Source organism: Hyperolius riggenbachi, chromosome 5 (assembly GCF_040937935.1).
Source record: "Hyperolius riggenbachi isolate aHypRig1 chromosome 5, aHypRig1.pri, whole genome shotgun sequence".
NCBI classification, from domain to species: Eukaryota; Metazoa; Chordata; class Amphibia; order Anura; family Hyperoliidae; genus Hyperolius; species Hyperolius riggenbachi.
In genome coordinates, this window is record NC_090650.1 from 106,442,692 (window position 1) to 106,463,597 (window position 20,906).

The following is a 20,906-nucleotide window of genomic DNA, read 5'->3' on the forward strand; positions in this document are numbered from 1 at the left end:
GAAGCCAAACAGGTACATCCCAATCAGATTAAAGGAGATATGAAGATTATAGAAAGATAAATCCTGGTAGATAAGGTCAGCCCCCAAGGCTAGGCAATACTTTATATTTAAAGCCATGAAACAAACAATCATAAAAATTAACAAGGACAGAAAGGGTGTTTAAACCAAGGTCCCACCTGGCATTCAGACCAGGTGGAATTCTGGTCACTATGCAGAAAATCCACATAGCCTCTCTGGTGGATAATGTCTTATACAGGTCCCCTTTTAGGAGATATCCCCCTTTTCATTCCCTTAAAGAGAAAGCAAGACATGTCTCTCTTGTGGATGTAGAAAAAGTATTTTGCCACAATGGATATGTTCTTAGTGAGTCAGCCTGAACCCAAGTAATGTTCTGCTATGCGCTGCCACAGCAGTCTAGTTATACACCCCACATATTGCAGAGAACACACACTGAATATGATTAAATAACTAACATGCCTAGAACTGCAGTCAATGAAGTGCTTAATGGGTTAACTACGGCCACTAATGGCAGAGACAACAACACAAATGTATTCATGGGTCCCAGTTCCCAGTTATTCAAGACAGTGACATGTGACCCTTTTACAGGCATACATAGCATAACTATCATGTCTGTCATCTGGAACACTAACTTTGAGGGTGCTTCTATATAATACATTAGGGTGACCATATTTTGATTTCCAAAAAAGAAGGCGATCACAACAGCATGTGGGCGTGGTCATGGGTGGGGCCAAATATACAAGACCTTAGCAGTGTGCTGTCCAACTTTGCGGGCATGGAGGGCTGTTTTTTTTTCCAGACCACATGGTGGAGGGCCGGCAGACCACAAAATGCACTCAGACAACAATGACTGTCAAAATGATAAATGCAGCAACCGTTAACTCTGAGGAATAAAATGGAACAACAGTTTCCTCCGACACATAACTGCACGAACCGTTACCTCTGGCAGAGGTATCTTTTAGAGCAGAAAGCATGTTCTGAGTTCAGGTCCACTTTAATAAAGGGCATTGTGCTGTTGTGTAGTTGTGGATCTTTTAGAGCAGAAAGCATGTTGAGTTCAGGTCGACTTTAATTAATAACGGTTATCATGCTGTTGTCTATCTTTTAGGGCAGAGAGGATGTTCTGAGCTCATCTAGCACTCACCCCTCTATAGACAACCCTTCTCCTGCTCTGCTCCTCCGAGTGTTCCCAGTCCCACCTCCTGTCTCCCTCCACGCTGATGTTCTCTGCCTCCGCCCTCTGCCTCTCTCCGGTTCCACGTGCTGCAAAGACTCTCTGACAGGCTGCTCCTCTGGCTGCTCCCATGAGTCAACTCATGAGTCAAAAATTGTAGGTCAGCAATCTTTGATTCATGAGTCGACTCATGACTCACAGGAGCAGCCAGAGGAGCAGCCTGCTAGAGACTCGTCTCTAGCCCAGAATAGTGGTTAGGTTAGTGATGGGAAGTCCGGCTCACTAAAGAGCCGCAATGAAGTGGCTAATTGCTCGGCTCGCTCGTGTTCGCTCTCTTCACCCGGACATTTCAAAATCCCGGGAGGACAGCCCGGACAGGTCAGAAAAAGTAGACCTGTCCGGGCAAAAGACAGCCCGTATACAGCAAAATCCCATTAACCGGAACTCAGGCAATCTGAGGGCTCAACTAACTGGCAGGCCTAATTGGATAACGGGGACTGTTTTTTGGGGTAGGGGTTTTGGGAAAAGGGGAGGGGAAGGTTGCCGCTACAAAATACTCACCTAGCCTCCTGCAGCTCCTAGCGGCCTTATGGCGTCCGTGCACGGCCCATGGCATGTCACGTGACCTGACGCAGGTCAGGTGACACACCGGGAACCGTACATGGAGGATGCCAGAGAGCCGCCAGGAGCTCCCTAGGAGCTGAAGGATGTCGCTGGAGGCTTAGTAAGTATTTTGTCCTGAATGAGGAGGAAGGTTTGTGCTTTTTCAGCTGGTTGCTCAAGCAACCACATGTATACTGGGGACTCTGCTGTAATACATTATGTCTAAAATCAGTCCTGGCTATAATGGTGCCCTTTTATGACACCCCCCCCCCCAAAAAAAAACTTTTCTGAACTGCTCCCCCTACCCTCCCATCTATAGAAAGTACTCCTGTATGTCTTCCTTGGACGAGACATGCAGGAAAGAAGGAAGGAAAATTGTATTTTTGATGCAGAAAATTGTAGTAAACAATAAAGGTTATCAGCATTGTTCTAAAATCAGAGTTTAGCACTTACCAAGATGGGTGTTCATTATTTTTGCACAGTATTTGCACATTGCATCCAAATCATTCAGCTGTCCTTGGAGGAACGATATTTGAGCTTCAAGATCTTCTTCCTGAAAAAAGTTTTTGAAAAAATAATGAAAATGTAAATCCGTATCAATATTGGTGTTCCAACTATGGGGTGACTAAACAATGACTGGATATTAAAGCTGACCCGAACTCTTGCACAACACACAATGAAAAGTCTTTACTCCACAAAGTTGCTTAAGAATTTCACTTCTCTGTGGTCTGTGTTTGTTTAGGCATATTAACATGCCTAATTTGTTCTCATCATGAACTGTGAATAGACTGCAGTAGAGCTCTGCCTAGGCAGCTCTCCATATGGCAAGTCAGGTCGTTTCAGCTCGATTTATTAGGCACCACCGCAAGCCTTAATGATAATTGTGGCTATAGCGGCACAGGTGCATTCAGCATATAATCACTGTAATTCAGGTGCCAGCAATATTGCTGGACCCTGAATTATTCTGCCATGGGTAAAATTAGGTAATTAGTAGGGAAATATTTTTTTTTCAATTCCCCTAGATTACCTAGAGCAGGTCGAGCCGTCTTTTGGCTTCTCCTTGCCGCCAAATAACTACAAGGCAGGTTCATATGTACTCTTATGGTAAACACTGAAGCGTAACCCTTTTATTGCCTTCTGCAGAAGTGAAACCAAGTAAACCTTCAGGTTTTTTTAAGGATATCCATAAATTCCAATGAACAATTTTTTTCCCCATAAATGCTATCGTGCTGTGGCTAATCTTTAAGCACAGAGAAGAAGTTTAGTTTTGAGTTTAGTTCAACTACAAAATGTACCTGAGACAACAGGACGTAAAAGTTTTAAACATACCTGGGGCTTTCTCCAGCCCCCTCCACGCTTATCGCTTCCTTTGAAGACGTCTAAAGCCTCCTGGATCCTTCAAAAGAAGCTCCATTATCTTCGGCCAGTTGGCGCAGGCCTGGTCTGCCTGCACGTGCTCCCGCGGCTGGGAGAGTTCTGCGTTGGTGCAGAATGCTCCCAGCTGCAAGAGTGCTATGGAGTGCATGCGTGAAGCAGGGTAGTGCATGCGCAGTATGCCCCAACTGGCGGAGCAAATGGAGCTTCTACAGAAGGATACAGGAGGCTTTGGACGGCTGCGAGGGAGCGATTAGTTTGGAAGGGGCTGGAGGAAGCCCCAGGTATGCATAAAACTTTTATGTCCTGCAGTCTCAGGTTTCCTTTAATACTATAGTGTTTGTACTTACTACACTACTGTTTACATTCTCTGTTTAAATAGGTTATTTTATATTAGGTTAAAGAGAACCTGGGGTGTGTTTAAAGAATGTTATCTGCATACAGAGGCTGGATCTGCCTATACAGCCCAGCCTCTGTTGCTATCCCAAATCCCCCTAAGGTCCCCCTGCACTCTGCAATCCCTCATAAATCACAGCCGTGCTGTGAGGCTGTGTTTACATCTGTAGTGTCAGTCTCAGCTGCTCCCCCGCCTCCTGCATAGCTCCGGTCCCTGCCCCTGTCCCTTCCCTCCAATCAGCAGGGAGGGAAGGGATGCAGGCGGGGACTGGAGTTCTGCAGGAGGCGGGGAGAGCAGCAGACTGACACTATAGAGATAAACACAGCCAGCTCTGACAAGCTGTTTGTCAGCAGCACGGCTATGATTTATGAGGGATTGCAGAGTGCAGGGGGACCTTAGGGGGGTTTGGGATAGCAACAGAGGCTGGGCTGTATAGGCAGATCCAGCCTCTGTATGCAGATAATATTCTTCAAACCCACCTCGGGTTCTCTTTAAGTTCATCTAAAGCTAAAACTGAACAAGGCAAATTCTGAAATCAATCATGCTGATTCGTGTGAATTAAGATTTTACCGTAGGAGTTGAAATTTTAAAATTGAAAAACCCTTTGCGTACCTGTGCTTGTTTCTGCTTTGCACCTATCTACAGAGGCCTAAGACCTCCCCTGCCTGTTACTTCCTGAGATCTTCAACTGGTCACATCTCCTCCCTGTGAACATCTCCTCATGTAGATACTCGACTTCTACTGTAATGCAGGGAAGATATATGCAGCATGGTATCTATTCTTTCAGCTTTGGTGGTCACAAGATCATACCTGACTGACTTACCCAGCAGCTGAATCCAGAGAGGAGAGGAAGAAAGGTTTACAGCTGTTCCAAGAACAGTTAGCCCATGAAACAGGCATTCTGTCCAGCACTTTGCATCTGCGGAGTTTCCTGTATTCATTTGCTTCCTAATTGTTATTAGTATTTGCCTTGTTCACTTTTGGGTTTATTGGGTTTCAATTCTAGCAGGTAGCAAAGGTAGCTACAGGTTGTAGAAAAACATTTATATTGTGCGTTTCTCCTGGTGAACTTAAAGCACTTAAAGGGAATGTCCGAGTAAATTAAAAAAAAAAAAAAAGTCTACTTACCCGGGGCTTCCTACATCCCCTTGTAGCCAACATGTCCCATCCCGCAGTTCCGCTTTCAGCCACCGACCCAAGGTCCACGCTGGTGCAGATGATGACCTTGCGCGGTCATCCTCTACTGCACCTGCGCGACCAACGCTATCAATCAAGTCCACATTGTCCGGAGTGTACTGCGCAGAACTATGGCGACTGAGCAGTACACTCCGGACAACATGAACTTGATTGACAGCGGCACTCGCACAGGCGCAGTAGAGGACGACCTCACAAGGTCGCCCTCTGCAGTGGAGGGGACCCTGGGAGCACAGCTGTGGCGTGGGACACATCGGTTGCAAGGGGCTGTAGAAAGCCCGGGTAAGTAGATTATTTTTTTCTCTGTTTGCTCGGATATTCCCTTTTTTTTTTAAACGTGTTTTTATTAAATTTTCAAAGAAAACAGGTTTTCCACAATTGGCTGAATTACAGATAATCATTGACCGTACAACAGTCACCAGCGTAGCTAATGTGGCCAGAGTTCCCATCCCTACCCGCCTCCCTCTTCCCCCCTCCCTCTCCCAAAACCTTTATCCCGCCCTCTCCCCCCCCAAACCACTCTCTGATCATTCTATTTGAAACTGAATAACTTGTTCAACTCCGTCCCATTTTGCAGTTATTAGTTCCATATGCCTATTCATGGGTCATACACCAAAGTCCAGGCGGCCCAAAGTACCGGATATGTGCGCCTTTAAGTACCACGTGGTATATTTAAAGGGGGTTATTATATTGCATAGTTCCGTGTCTGATAGAGAGTCCAGCATGAAGGGCTTCCATTTCTTGAAAAATTTCCTGGTGCCTTTTTCTTTGTGGAGGGTAGCATCCAACCTTTCCAGTGCCATTAAATGATATAGTTCCTCTTGCAGGTCCCAAATGGTTGGACTGGTAGGATAAATCCATCTATTGTATATTACTTTTCTTGCTGCTATGAGTATCACATGCACTAGTGTGGAGAGTCCGGCTGTATCATTCTCTTTTGCCATAGAATTGAATAATAAAACCATGGGGTCTTTTGGTAATGTAATTTTACCTATTCTGTTGGCGTATTCTAGCACCTTGTCCCAATACTTTTGGATGACTGGACAGTTCCAAACACAGTGGAACATGTCCGCTTGGTGTAAGTTGCATTTCGGACAGTGGTCTATATAACCTGGTTTGGGGGTTTGGTACCTAATGTTAAATGCGTATTTAGCATGGAAAATCATTAATAGGTGCGATTCTCTCCACTTCTCGCTTACAATTGCCTGTCTGATGCAATTATTGCCATCTAGTATTCTCTGTTCTAAATTTTGGACTGTAAGAAATTTATTCCATTTTGACATGTTTCTGATGGCTAAATTTTGTGCCCCTAAAGTTGCTAATTCTTTTTGTATGTCTGACAACGATTTCCTTTCTCCCTCTGGTCTCAGAAACGTGTCAAAAGGGTGTATGCATGCAATAGTGGAAATTTCCCTCAGTTGAGCCCCCACAAAAGATTTGACCTGCCCGAAGGCTAAGAAGTCTGATTTAGGAATGTCATACAGCCGAGTCACTTCTGTGAATGTTAGCCATTTATGCTTTCTTAGGTCTAGCAGGTTTCCCAATTTAGTGATGCCCTTATCCGTCCATCTGATATAATTTGGTTGTAACAAGCCCGGCTGAAAGCCAGGGTTTCCCTCAAAGGGGATATATTTAGATACTTTCCACGGCAGGGCGAACATTTTTCTCACCTCCCTCCAGGCTATAAGGGTATCTCTATAAATGCAACTATGTTTCAAGCGTAAAGGTAAAGCCGCCCAATTGGTATGTAAGATACCTATTAGGTCCAGTGGCTCGGCTATATGTCTCTCCATGGTGGTGTTAGAGAATTCTTCTGTGCCCCTTATCCAATCCCTGACATGTCTAAAGACGCATGCCAGGTTATATCTCCTTATGTTTGGTAGGCCTAGGCCTCCCATCTCCTTCGGGAGTTGTAATCTGTCAATCTTGATACGAGCGCGTCTGTTATTCCAGATAAATTTGCCAAATGCTTTGTTTAAAGCTATTATGTCTGTATGTTTCCACAGTAGTGGCAGTATTTGCATCGGGTAAAGAAGCCTGCCAAAGCTGATCATTTTCAGTAGTGCAGCTCTTCCCGCTATACCTAAAGGAATATTATTCCAGCTCTGTAATTGTGCGATGACTGATCTGACCAACGGTGAAATATTATGTATATACAATGAGCTCGGGTCTCTCCCTATGTCAATACCCAGATATCTAATTTTATCCTTTGCGATTTTAAGTCCTAGCCCTTCGAATTCCTTTAAATCGGCAAATTTAGATAGGGGTAGGATCTCACTTTTATTGGTATTAATTTTAAACCCTGAGTGTTGCCCCACTTCCTGTATAATGTCTAGCGCTCTGGGTAAGTCTGTGCTTGGGTCTGCTGTGAACAGTAAAAGATCGTCTGCAAACAAGGTTTGTACTAGTTTCATCTGGCCCACTTGTATACCTCCGATCTCTTTATGCAATAGCCTTGCTAATGGCTCTAGAGAGATATTGAATAACAGGGGGGACAGAGACATCCCTGTCTCGTCCCTCGTTGTAATTTCACCGATTGGGAAAGGAAACCTGCAGTATATATACGAGCCCTTGGCTCCTTATATAACAGAGAAAACATGTTAAGGAAGGCCCCCTGAAAACCCATTTTCATCAGTACTTTGGCAGTCCATGTCCAATTTACAGCGTCAAACGCTTTTTCGGCATCGAAGGTTATTATGGCATTGGATTTGCCGGTTCGTGGGTAGGCTTTTGTATGTTCCAGGGCTGCCAGGACTTTTCTTATATTAGTTACTGCTGCTCTCCCTTTTATGAAACCCACCTGCTCTTTATCTATTAGCTTGGGCATTAAGTGAGCTAGCCTATCAGCCATTATTTTGGTCATTATCTTAATATCCTGATTTATCAAAGACACCGGCCTATATGAACCAGGTTCTTGTGGATTTTTCCCTTGCTTTAACAGCAGTTTAATATAAGCCTCGTTTCCTGTATTTAGTAGTTTTTCTCCTTTCAGTGTTCTGTTAAATACTGCCGCTAGTACTGGGGCCACTTCTGTTTGTAAAATTTTATAATATTCTCCTGGCAAACCATCCGGGCCCGGGGCCTTATGATTGGCCAGGGCCCGGATAGTCTGCTGGATTTCTCTCTCTGTAATAGGTGAATTTAGTTCATCTAATTCCTCTTGAGTCAGTTTAGGAAGTTGAATTCTTCCTGAAAGAGAGTCCATCCCTGAGCTATCTTCCCCTGGTGGAGCAGCATATAAGTCCCTATAGTAACGGGCGAAGGTTTCATTGACGTCATTGGGTTGATGTATTATTTTTCCGTCTATAGTTTTAAGAGAATGTATAGTGGTAGGTGTAAATTGTCCTTTAGCCATTAGCGCCAGTAGGCGGCCTGCTTTGCTCCCATGTTTATAGTATTTCAAATCCCTATAAGGCGTAAGAAGAGATTCCCTTTCTTTAAACCAGTGGTCAGATTCAGCCTTCGTTTTTTGCCAGTGCACTTTGGCATCTTCAGCTGGATTGTTTCTATAATTTCTGTATGCCTGCCGTACCTTTGCTATCGCCTCCATATAGCGTTGGTTTATTTGTTTTTTTTTGGTGGCAGTATATGCCATGATTCTCCCCCGCAGGACCGCTTTGGATGTGTCCCAAAGGAGATGGGAGTCCCTGTTATGTTCCGCATTGTCCCCTCTATATTCAAGCCACCACCCTTTTAAAAGAGTATGAAAGTCCTCGTCCCCATAGAGATGGGACGACAACCTCCAAATTATGTCGGTTCCTCTTTGAATCCTCTCATTCAGCTCCACAGACACCGGTGCGTGATCTGATGTAACTATGTCTGATATTTCTGCCGTCATTACCCGAGTAGTAACCGAATCGTTCACAAAGATATAATCCAGTCGCGAGAAGGACCCGTGCACCGCCGAATAAAATGAATATTCTCGGTCATAAGGGTGCAAGAAGCGCCAGGTGTCTGTCAGCTGTAGAGTGGTGCAAAAGGAGGCTAGATTGGTATTTTTAGCTTTATCCTGTCGGAGTGTTTTCCCTGAACCTCCCGACCGGTCCTCACTTAGTTGCATGACATCATTCCAATCCCCTCCTACTATCAGTGATTGTGTGGAGTGTTTAGATAACTGCCACTGTAGGCCCTCCATGAATTTGTTGTTGTCTGTGTTCGGACCGTATGCATTATACAGTACTAACGATTCCCCTGCTAGGTGTAAATGAACGCCCAGCCATCTGCCAGCCTCATCACATTGGAGTAAATCTGCTTTCGCCCGTAGTGACTTATTAATCAATGTAATAACTCCTGCTTTTCTTTCTACCGCTGGTGAGCCGAAGCAATAGGCCACCCAGCTTTTCTGTAGGAATTTAACTTCCTCCGCCCTTAGGTGTGTTTCTTGTAGCATGGCAACATCCGCCTTCAATTTTTTTAAATGGCGTAGGACCCGTGAACGTTTATTTGGGGAACGTAAACCCTTTACGTTCCATGTTACTATTTTGAAAGTCATGTTACTCCTCTCACGTGGTTTAGTGGCAGATGTCTGGGCCCTTTATCGACATATGGAAGCTGTTTCAGAGTACAGATCATATCAAGTGCAGAGAAAAACAATATATTACATACATGCAGCCTAGCTAGTTCCCAATCAGAGAGTGGTCCCTCCCCCCTTCCCCCCCCCTACCCCATGTCCGAACCAGTTATTGGGCACGGTCACCTCTCCCAGGAGTCCCAGGATGGACCAGATTAGCCCCATGGTCCAGGCTCTTACCCACTCAGACTTCGCTTCTTCCCTACATGGGTCACATTCCACCTTCATCCTTCTGTAAGGTAAGGCCTCCATGTGGCCTATGCACATCCGCATTGTTAACAGTTAACGAAAAGTAAACCATAGCAGCCTTTCAACCATAGGCAGAAAATATGAAACCAGGAGAGTAAATATGAAACCAGGAGAGAATATATAACAGGGATCCTTCCAACATGGAGGAGTTCCATTCCAGAATAATCACTCACGGTCAGGGTGCCTCACCTCAGGTGCCCGAATCTCGTGGACTAGTTGGGGCGCTTTTCCGGTGCTGAGGGCTGCCATCAATGCCTGGTCTTTGAAGAAATCTCTCGGCGTCTTCAGGGCGTTTATAGATAAAAATCTCCCCATCTTTGCAAGTGATGCACAGCGTTGCCGGGTATAACAGGGCAAATCGGATGTTCCTAGTCACCAGCTCTGAGCACACGTGGTTGAAGGCTTGTCGTCTTTTCGTAACCGCCAGCGAGTAATCATTGAACACCATTATTCTCCTTTCTTCGTGCATGAGTGCTTCTTTGCGGGCCTTAAACGCCATTATCAGCTTCTGTTTATCTTTATAGTCTAAATAGCGTACCATAACCATGCGTGGTGGCCTTTTGTCCCCTTCTTTCCGTGCAGGTCCTACTCGGTGCGCTCTTTCCGCCTTACATGGGCCTTGTATCCCCAGCATCTCAGGCAAGGTTAATTCGCAGAAAGCATCAATTTCTGCCATCTGAACTGTTTCCGCTAGCCCCACTATACGTAGGTTGTTGCGGCGGGATCTGTTCTCCAGATCCTCCAGCCGGTCATAGAGTGCTGCGTCGTTTCTGCGTGTTTCATCTAGCTGCCTGTTTGTGTCTTCCAGGTCTGCTTCTGCCCGCTGTAAGCGTTTCTCAGCCTCTTTTAGTCTACTGCTGTGTTCCTGTAGTTGTTTATTGATAAGCCCCATAGATTTCCTTACTGCGCCTTCCACTATGGATTGCAGGTCTGGTGCGATCTGCTTAGCAACTTCTTTGGCCAGAGCTGTGAGGTCTGCGCCCCTCATACCTCTGACACTTTCCTCCTCCACGCTATCCGTCTCCCAGGTGCGGATTGGTGAGGGTTCCTCTTGCCGCTGAGAGGCCGAGCGAGATTTCCCCGCCGCCATCTTGGATCTGGGGAGCTTCGGTGTATCTTGCTCCCTGCGTGCTGCCCGAGTGAGGTAGCGGTCCATTCGTTCCCTCCCTGGCTTAGGAGTATCTGCCGGAGTCTGTTCGGCGGCTTCGCCGGGTTTATTTGCGGCTGCTATGTGGAGTTTTGGACGGCTGGCCGGGAGCGCCTGTTCACCACCGTCCGTCCATGCAGGCGCCGGAACCGGAAGTGGATATTCCCTTTTAAGGACAACTGAGGTGACGTGACATGATGAGATAGACATGCGCATGTACAGTGCCAAGCACAAAAATAACCAGGCTGTGTTCCTTTTTTTTTCTTTCTCTGCCTAAAAGAGCTAAACATCAAGTATGCAATTGACACTTTCTGTCCAGGTCGGGACCGGGTCGGACTGGGTCAGACTATAGCATAACCCTCAATGATAAGTAATTACATCCATAAATCACTTTCTTGTCAGTAAACGGCTTCTGAGAGCAGGAAAGAGATAAAAAGGGCCAGCAATGAAACAGTAAAACCTTAAAAACTAAATTTAAATATAAAATAAAACGGTGGGATATCTAAAAAAGTCATTTTTTAGAAGAAGCAGGATAGATACAATTGTTTTATCATAAGTTTATTTTCACCTCGGATGTCCTTAAAGGGCTGCAGCTATTTTGGCACGGGCGACTTCTTACTGTTTTACGTACTGGCTTGAGCCAGGATTTGAACCCTGGTCAAAGGCTTAAGGTTCTAGCTAGGACGCTTTCGTGGCTGCAGATTTTGCTATTGGTGGTGCTATAGGTGACATCTGTAGTTGTAGCTCTCTGTTACCGCTCCCGGGCATGCAAAGAACGCCAGTTCTTGTAGAGACCTTTCTCTTATTACATTAATTTTAAGGCACAAAACCAATGCGTGTGACAACAATTCTCAAATTAGTGGCCAATAAATGAGAATTACAGTAGTGAAAGTTAGAATTATGACTGCAGAAAGCAGGTAGATTATTACATACATTTTTTGACATCTGTTGCATTATCTAATAGCACTTTCTATAGGCTCCATTAAGCAGAGCTAATTTCTGAAAGGCTCAATTATCTTTACACTATGCCAGCATTTCCTTCTGTAGTTCATTTACCAGCTGCATTCTGCAGTGCAGAGAAATATCTTGGCATTTAAAATAATAATTTGCTTGGATTGGGAACAGTGGCGACTTTCAGGATAGTTATATAAAAGCTTTAAAGAGACTCCGTAACAAAAATTGCATCCTGTTTTTTATCATCCTACAAGTTCAAAAAGCTATTCTAATGTGTTCTGGCTTACTGCAGCACTTTATACTATCACTGTCTCTGTAATAAATCAATGTATCTTTCCCCTGTCAGACTTGTCAGCCTGTGTCTGGAAGGCTGCCAAGTTCTTCAGTGTTGTGGTTCTGCTATGAACTCCCCCTTCCAGGCCCCTCTATGCACACATCCTGTGTGTTATTTAGGATTAGAGCAGCTTCTCTCTTCTCTCTTATCTTTTACAAGCTGGATAAATCGTCCTCTGAGCTAGCTGGGCTTTCACATACTGAAGAATTACAGACAAGGGCAAAGCTGTTTGCAGGAAGAAACAAGCAGCCTGAAACTTAAGTGCATGAGAACAGGGGGAAAGAAACACACAAATGATCTCTTGAGATTCAAAAGGAAGGCTGTATACAACCTGCTTGTGTATGGATGTATTCTCTATGTGTGGACATACTGTACATCAACCTACTTCCTGTTTTGGTGGCCATTTTGTTTGTTTATAAACAAACTTTTTAAAACTGTTTTTAACCACTTTTAATGCGGCGAGGAGCGGCAAAATTGTGTCAGAGGGTAATAGGAGATGTCCCCTAACGCACTGGTATGTTTACTTTTGTGCGATTTTAACAATACAGATTCTCTTTAAGTATGACGCTTAGAAAAGATGAAAACATTGTCATAATATGCTGCAAGGACACCTATGGGTCTCAAATTATATTTCTCTTGTTGCTGTACCATTCCTGTAATCTGATTGGCTGTCATGTGCATTGGACCCAGGATACTCATATCTCTTGTGAAGACTGTGCTACTGCACAGAGAAGAGCAGAACAGGAGACACTGCAGGGATGTCCAAAGGGAACCAAATGGGGAGAAGATGTTCTCCTCCACAGCTAATTATCCAGCCCCCAATGGAGACTTTCCAAAATGAATAAAGACAGAGGATTAAACAGGATCTGTAGTGAAAATATTATTATTTTTTACAATAAAAATGTATAATGTATTTAGTCATTGTTTGTCCACTGTAAAATCTTTTCTCACTCTGAACTTTATAACAGGTGGCAACATCTTCAATCCTGACAGGTGATCTCTGTAGAATATTTACTGAGAGTTCCAAAGCCAGTAGAAAATATAGTTGATCTCCCAGAATGCTTTGGGAGGAGAATTCCAGACAGCTAAACAGCCTAAGCTAAGTATCACTTGGAGGGTGGGGCTACAAACCAATGTGCAGCAATATATAGATATAGGAAGGGTTTCTGATGCTGAAACCAGGATAATTAGTTAATATAGTGAATAATTTACAGCATTCTACTATATGTCAAAAGAGTACCTGTGATGAAAAAATAACAGAGCCTGTCTTTATGAGGTTGGCTATGGGGGGTGTCAGCATTAAATATTTACTTGGTCCGATGTCTTCAGGTCACAGGTGATGTTCCACCACATACCCTCCCGAAAGTGCAGCTGCAGCCATGTTTTCCAAAGACTACTGAAGCTCTTCCGAAACCTCGGCCTGCATTGCCTCTGCCCGCCCCCAGCTCGCGAACCACCAATTAAACCATGGCTGCCGAGCTGCTTTAGCAATATACATGTACAGTATTCTATTACTGATATTTTACTTTAGCTCGGAAAGAGTAGAACATCTGTAAATTTACGGATATCTTACTACTGGCTATTTCTGGGCGCCCTCGTTTCCAGGCGCCCTTTTTTCACATACGCATCATCTCTGGCTACCTATACTGAGGGGCTATCAATACTGGAGAAGGGGGCAATACTTGTGGCTATCTATACTGGTGGGAGGAGCCTTTGATTAACTATACCGCAGTCTACCCAAGGGTTACCTCTGGCTACTGTCACTGAAGGGCTATTTAATGCTGTGGGGCCCCTCTGTCTACCCTAAAGTAGTGTGTGGGGGAGGGGCACAAAGATGCCTTATATCTTTTCTTCGGGGGGGGGGGGGGGGGGCAACCAAAACCAAAACCTTTCTATGGGGTCCAATGATTTCCAGCTAACCTGACTCCCATTTACAGGCTATAACCATGCTGGGCTGCCATTTTTTTTCCTCATGCTCTGATGTAGTTGTGGCTGAGCTCTGCAGTGGCCATATCTTTATCTGCTGCTGTAAGTTTTCTATTTGAATACTTCTACTGGTGATCCACGGGAACTGCAGCTATACAGAGAAATGGTGACACAGTCCTATGGCTTCAAACACATCTGCAGACGTGGGCACCCTGTTTTTTTTACACACTAAGTAACTTTATTGTTATTTCATGCTAGATGAGATACAACTGTAATGGAAGAGGACTGTTCTTTACACTGCATTTGCCTCACTCATACAGCAAAGAGGTATTTACACTACAGGCAGTGTCCTGACTGCCAGACATGGCCCGCTATAAAAGAATAATTACCACATTCACAGTCAATACAGTTTACACTAATGGAAGCCATTCAAGATAAGGGTACTATTAATGCTTTCACATTGTGCTTTAGAAGCCTGGCTTTACCGTTCCGGGCCATTTCTACAAATCAGTATGTTAACCCAGAGGCTTTCAGTGCTTTTAGTAGCAAAACAGTATCATTACATATGACATGTGCTGACTTATAAAATGTATAGTTAAGGCAATTCATCCTTATCTAAAACCAAATAAATACATCTACATTAAATAGATTTCTACATATCGGTTATTCTAAGAGCATTTCTCTGCCATGCATTTACCTTGGCTTTGTAAGGCACAAAAACAGAGGTGACCTCTCTGTAGGTCATACTGTATAGTGGTAGTGTGCGAAGTTTTATCCTACATCATCAGGACGTGATGCTCTAAAAATAAACTCCCTAAATTTAATGAATTAGGAGGAAATACATATAGCTAACCAGCACAAAGGCTATAACTATTGTGTACTACACTATGCAACGCACAGCCCTTTTGTTCCAATGCGATTTTAAGTACTGCGCTTCCGCTTTGCAACAATTAATGGAAGTCACAATGTGTTTGCATATTTTTGTCTGCAACTGAGGAAACGTAATCCAAGGATGGGGACATCAGACAGCGTAGTCTATGCACTTCTGATGTCCCTGTGGATCGCATCACATTGTGGTTCATTAAATTTGGTGGAAAGCGTGGCACTATGGGGTGGGAATTGAAACACCCAGAGTTACAGATTACCCAGCAAGCTCATGGTGAACCAGAACTCCTAGGAGTGTGTAAAATGGGGTATAAAGGACCAAAAAGCCCAATTAAATGTTAAGCAAACTGACTTCAGTTCCATTTTAAAGGCTTACTCAGTAAGAAAAAATGTAAGTTTTTGAACCCTTTCAGATTTCTTTATCAGGAATACAATACAATAATACAATAACATTTCTATAGCGCTTTTCTCCCATAGGACTCAAAGCACTTAGGCTCTCTCAGATTCAGTAGTTGGTAGTAGGATGAAGTATTCACACAACAAAAGTTATATTTCTGCAAATGCCAGACTGAACAGGTGGGTTTTCAGTCTGGATTTAAACACGTCCAGGGATGGAGCTGTCCTGATCTGTTGAGGCAAGGAGTTCCAAAACATAGGGGCAGCATGACAGAAGGCTCTGGGACCAAAAGTTTCCAAGTGGACTCTGGGTATGACTAGATTATTAGAACCTGTGGATCTGAGAACGCGGGGATTGCTACGCAGCTGCAACATAACTTTCATGTATCCAGAGCCCAGATTATTCAGCGATTTAAATGTCAGTAGGCCGATCTTGAATAGGACCCTCCATTCTATAGGTAGCCAGTGGAGGGAGTGCAGGACTGGCGTTATGTGTCAGTGATGGGGTTGGTTGGTTAGCAGTCTGGCAGCAGTATTCTGTATCAGCTGTAGGCGGTACAAGACCTTTTTTGGAAGGCCAGTGTAGAGAGCATTGCAGTAGTCCAGTCGGGAGGTAATGAAGGCATGAATTAAAGTTGGTAGATGTTCTGGGGCAAAAGGTGCTTGATTTTTGCGATATGCTTAAGGTGAAAATAGGATGATTTCACCACAGCAGAGATGTGAGTTCTGAAGTTTAAATCCCCATCAATTAGAACTCCAGGGCTACGCACATGATTAGAGCTGTGTAGATCCGTGCCTCCTACTCCTAGTGGTGAATACTACTGTATGATCTTTGCACACGTTTTATGCCACTGCAGTCTATCTTTTTGGAAGATTTTAGTTGCAAGTCTGGTAAATAGATTAAAAAGAATGCCAAAAAAGAGCCCGAATATGTGTACGTGTCTTAAATCCACAGAAACATCAAACCATGCTTAAAAACACATTTTCTGACACAGCAGGGTGAATAGGGCCGTAATGATATTCGCAGGGTGTGAGTTTGCAAATTCATTGTAGCATAATATTAGCTAAAAGTTCCCATCTGGCCAAAACCAGGAAGAGGGAATTATGTCAAAAATGATTAATCAGTGCTAATTACCACTCTAAAATGTGCACAAAGCTAAATTAAATGGATTCTCCTTGAGTGTATAGATCAGTGGGCAGATCTCATACTGGTGTGAGCTCTCACATAACAAATGTTCAAGAGAGCAAGATATTCTTTACTAGGTGGTTTGTTACCAAAAGTGATTGAACTCTGCTATAATAATAATTTCTTGGGGGAAGTACAAAACAACACCAATAGCAAAATGACTGTGGAGTAGGAGGAGGGGGTGGAAAGGGTGGAGCGTGGCAGATTGCCTAATTACATCAGCAGTTACGTATGCTACTCACACTTAAACCTGTAAGGATACAAACCTCCCCTAGGGGGTACTCGCCTTGGTAGGGGGGAATCCTCTGGATCCTACAGAGGCTTCCACTCTAGTCCCTTGCAGACCCCTGCCACCACTGGGACCCCCGGGAAAAATCAATAACACCAGCAGTTGCTGCTGCGTGCAGGCGCAGTAGCAGCTTTCCCTTTGGGCTCGATCCAGTCCGCTCTACTGTGCAGGTGCAGTCTGTGCCGGCCAGCGACACGCGCCGACAATTTTTTTTTGGGGGGGGGGGGTCACAGCACTGAATCCTCTCTGCTAAGGAGGAAGCCCTTCAGGTAAACGTTAACCACTAAAGTGGTTTGCGACGGTATATCTATGTCCCGCAGGACTTCAGTCCCTGCACAGATATTTGTCTACGCTGCCCGTTAGTGGGGAGATAAATGAATGAGTTCCCATTTATTAATCTATGTCTCAGCGTCAATGATCGCTGGCATCAATGAGATGCCGCGACCATTGTAACTACCGGAGTAACACGTCAATGCATTACTTCCTGTTTAGCATACTTATATAACGCTAATAGAAAATAATGCACGAGGACATCTTTTGGCCAAATAGTAAAATTACACCTACATTCATTTTGTTTTTCTTTTTATAAAAAGACCCACACTACATTTAAAATTAACCCCTTACCTCCCACCCTCTCCCATAGTTACCTAAATAAAGGATATGCATATAAAAAAAAAATACAAATAAAAATAAATAAATAGTTACCTTAGGGACTGAACTTTTTTTTTAATATGTACCGTATGTCAAAAGGGTATATTAATGTTATTCATGAAATTATGGGCTTGCAATTAGTGATGGAGGCAGTATTGAAAAAACACACCGTTATTTCCAAATAAAATATTGGCGCCATACATTATGCTATGAAAATAGTTAAACCGTTTGAATAACCCGGTCAAATGGGCAAATACAATCTGTGGGTTTTAATTAAGGTAGCATGTATTATTTTAAAAATATAATGGCCAAAAACGGAGAAATTATTTTTTTTCTCAATTTTTTTCTTATTTCTCTTATTAAATGCATTTAGAATAAAATAATTCTTAGCAAAATGTACCACCCAAAGAAAGCCTATTTAGTGGCGAAAAAACCCCAAGATATAGATTGTTGAATTAGTAATCTGGTACAGATTATAAAGTCAGTGTTTGCCCATTGTAACATCTATTCTCACCCTGCTTTACACACTGGAATTTATCACAAGTGGTGAACTCTTTAGTTCTGCCAGATGCAGCTCTGCAAAATGTTTGTTTCTGAGAATTCCAAACCCAGTGAAAATAATGCCTGGTCTACCAGAATACTCTGGGTGGAAAATTCTGCATAGCTAAACAGCCTAGGCTAAGTATCATTGGAAGGGTAGGGCTACATACCAATATACAGCAATACATTGGGGAGAAAAAAACTCCCCTGATGAAGCAAGATTGCGAAACCGGTCGGGAAGGCGACAGGCGGCACCATTTTGAGGTCTTCTATTGACCATTTTATGCGCGCTACTTTTTCGGGGTTCCCAGTGCACAGGCCCCGTATGTGAGTTTTCCTTTATCCTTGTTTTTAAATTGTTTTACTCGTTATGTAATAAAGACGGTTTACACTTAGATGTGCCGTACATCTCTTTCATGTCACTATCCTACTGGACTCCCCTTTGGTGAGTCTCTGCGACCTCAGGATATCTACTATATTCCGGAGGAATCTGTGGTGTGCAACATCGCTGGTGAAACAACACCATTTGAAAGTTCTGCGGACCATCTATCAAACTCGTTTACAACCTTATAATGTGGGTTGTTGGAATCTGGTAAGCCTTGCTTCTTTACCCTTTTGTTCGAAGATCCTGTATACCAGAAAATGACGAAAGCTGTATTACTATAGACCTGCGCTGACTTTATGCCTTTAAATAAGCCATAAGATGATGTTTCTTCATCATTTACTGTTTCTGCTCTTTCTTTTTTCTTTCTGCAGCACTTTAAGAAATGGTGGATATTCATGACAAAACAAAAATCGTCCAAACATTATAGCGTTGATTCAAATTTTGTGCTTCATACTGCCAAAAATGCCAATTAAATTGGAATTAAATTGTGTTTTCAGGTTCCTCAGACAAAAAGAAACACATCAATATGCTATAAATTTCTATGAAGGAAATCCCTCAGGAGATTTATGAGTTTGGCAAAGTGTAACATGATTTATAAGTGAGGAAAAGAAAGCAGCATATAGTGCTGTGGAATGGAGAATACATTATGTACGATATGGTAATGCAAGGTGCTTAATGAGAGGGAATAGCAATGTTCAGCATCTATTCGGCAATTATCTTTCATTAATCTGCTTAAGCTGCTGAAGTATGAACTCTGATTGGCTGCTGTGATCTACTGCATGGCAGTGATCTTCCCACACCGTTCAGGTTGGATATGTGGCAGTGGCAGCTCACTTACTAGACAAACTATAATAGAGGTTTGCATGGGGAAAGAACCTATGATCTCTGACAGTGAAATTGATGTGAGGATTTTGACCCCTGCACACAGGACTGTTTCTGGGCAGTTTGGTGCCATAGGCAAAGCAAGTTTTATGCCCCATCTCCTTTTCCCACATCTGCACACAAACCATCTTATGTAAAGGAAGAATGTACATTAAAAAATACCCACAGAGCAAATGCGGTGTATAACTGTTGAGAGGGGTTTGTATCTACTTTATGAAAAAAAAAATTATATTGTTTATGTACAGCCTGGGTCTTTACACATTCAAATATTGTTCTAGAGATGTAGAACGTTTTATTGCTGGCCTTTTGGCCTAAAAACTTCAATAAAAATTCTCTGATAAAAAAAAAAGAGATGTAGAAAGTTGGCATTAAGAAATATCTTAAACAATTACTGCTCTATTAGCAATTTAATAGTACCTGCTATATCACTGTAACACTATTCAGATTCACATAAAGCTTAGCATTACAATTTTCTCTGTGGTGTCCCCTCTTTTTGGTGTCACCTCAGGCATCTGCCAGTTTTGCCTATGACTAAAAACGGCCTTGCCAGGAGATCTGACCAGAAAAGGGAACTAACGATTGGGTGAAGCAACTCAGACGTCTGATTATTGTGTGATCTGCAGAATCACCAATAATGCAGACTTTATACCTGATTATGTGGTGATCTGCAGTATCCCCAATAATGCAAGTATAGATGACTGGACACGGTAGTGTAGTGTTTTGGTGCAACAGTACAAAAGGATAGACAGACCTTACCAGAGGAGCTGGAAGGCCTATCAATAACAGACTGAGAAGTAAGACCTGACCTCACCAGAGGAACTGGTGGAGTCAAATAGAATTAGCAGTATAGATTTAACTAGACCTTACCAGAGGAGCTGGTAAGGTACTATCTGCAAAAGTGACAGTAAGTTTGGCTAGACCTTACCAGAGGAGCTGGTAAGGTACTATCTGCAAAAGTGACAGTAAAGTTTGGCTAGACCTTACCAGAGGAGCTGGTAAGGTACTATCTGCAAAAGTGACAGTAAAGTTTGGCTAGACCTTACCAGAGGAGCTGGTAAGGTACTATCTGCAAAAGTGACTGTATAGTTTGTGGCTAGACCTTACCAGAGGAGCTGGTAAGGTACTATCAGTCACAGTAACAATATAGCTTTAACTAAACCTCACCAGAGGAGCTGGTGGGTACAATCCGAGAGCACCTCACCAGTGGCAAGGGCCCACTGGTGAGTAGAGAAGTCAGACAGGCAAGGTTCGGAAAATGAGAGACAGATACAGTACAGAATCGAGAGGCAGAAAAGTAGTGAGTAATCAGGCAGAGGTTCAGCAACAGAGTCAGATAGGCAGAAGTACAGAATTGACAAGCAAATGCAAGGTCAGAGTATAACCAGAATCATACACAGGTAAACAACAATATATATATATATATATATATATATATATATATATATATATATATATATATATATATATATATATATATCAATAGTCCTAGTCTTCTAGTCTTGTGTGAAATCCCTGGTTTCCTCGCAGATCAAAGCACACCGGATACTAGTCTAAGGTCTGAGCGCTAACACGAATGTATACGCAACAGCAGACAGGTTGCGAATGACCAGTGAAGGCTGAAGAAGCAGAGGAGAGGTCACAGCCACGTCCAACACCTGATCAGCCAATCCGAGCGGCGTGAGTCACCTCTGACGTCAGCCGACCAGCAGGTCAGATGACGCGCCTTCTTCCAGCATAAAGATCCTGTCTCCG

The 20,906-nt window shown here is 43.4% G+C and overlaps 1 protein-coding gene across 1 annotated transcript in view; it reads right to left on the reverse strand.

Annotated features, from left to right (window-relative positions):
- TBC1D5 (TBC1 domain family member 5) overlaps positions 1 to 20,906 on the reverse strand; it is a 510,822-nt gene that overhangs the window by 53,765 nt on the left and 436,151 nt on the right. The window contains exon 18 of the mRNA XM_068238274.1: positions 2,249 to 2,348. Coding sequence (XP_068094375.1) covers positions 2,249 to 2,348 — 100 coding nt within the window. The remainder of the gene's footprint in view (positions 1 to 2,248; positions 2,349 to 20,906) is intronic.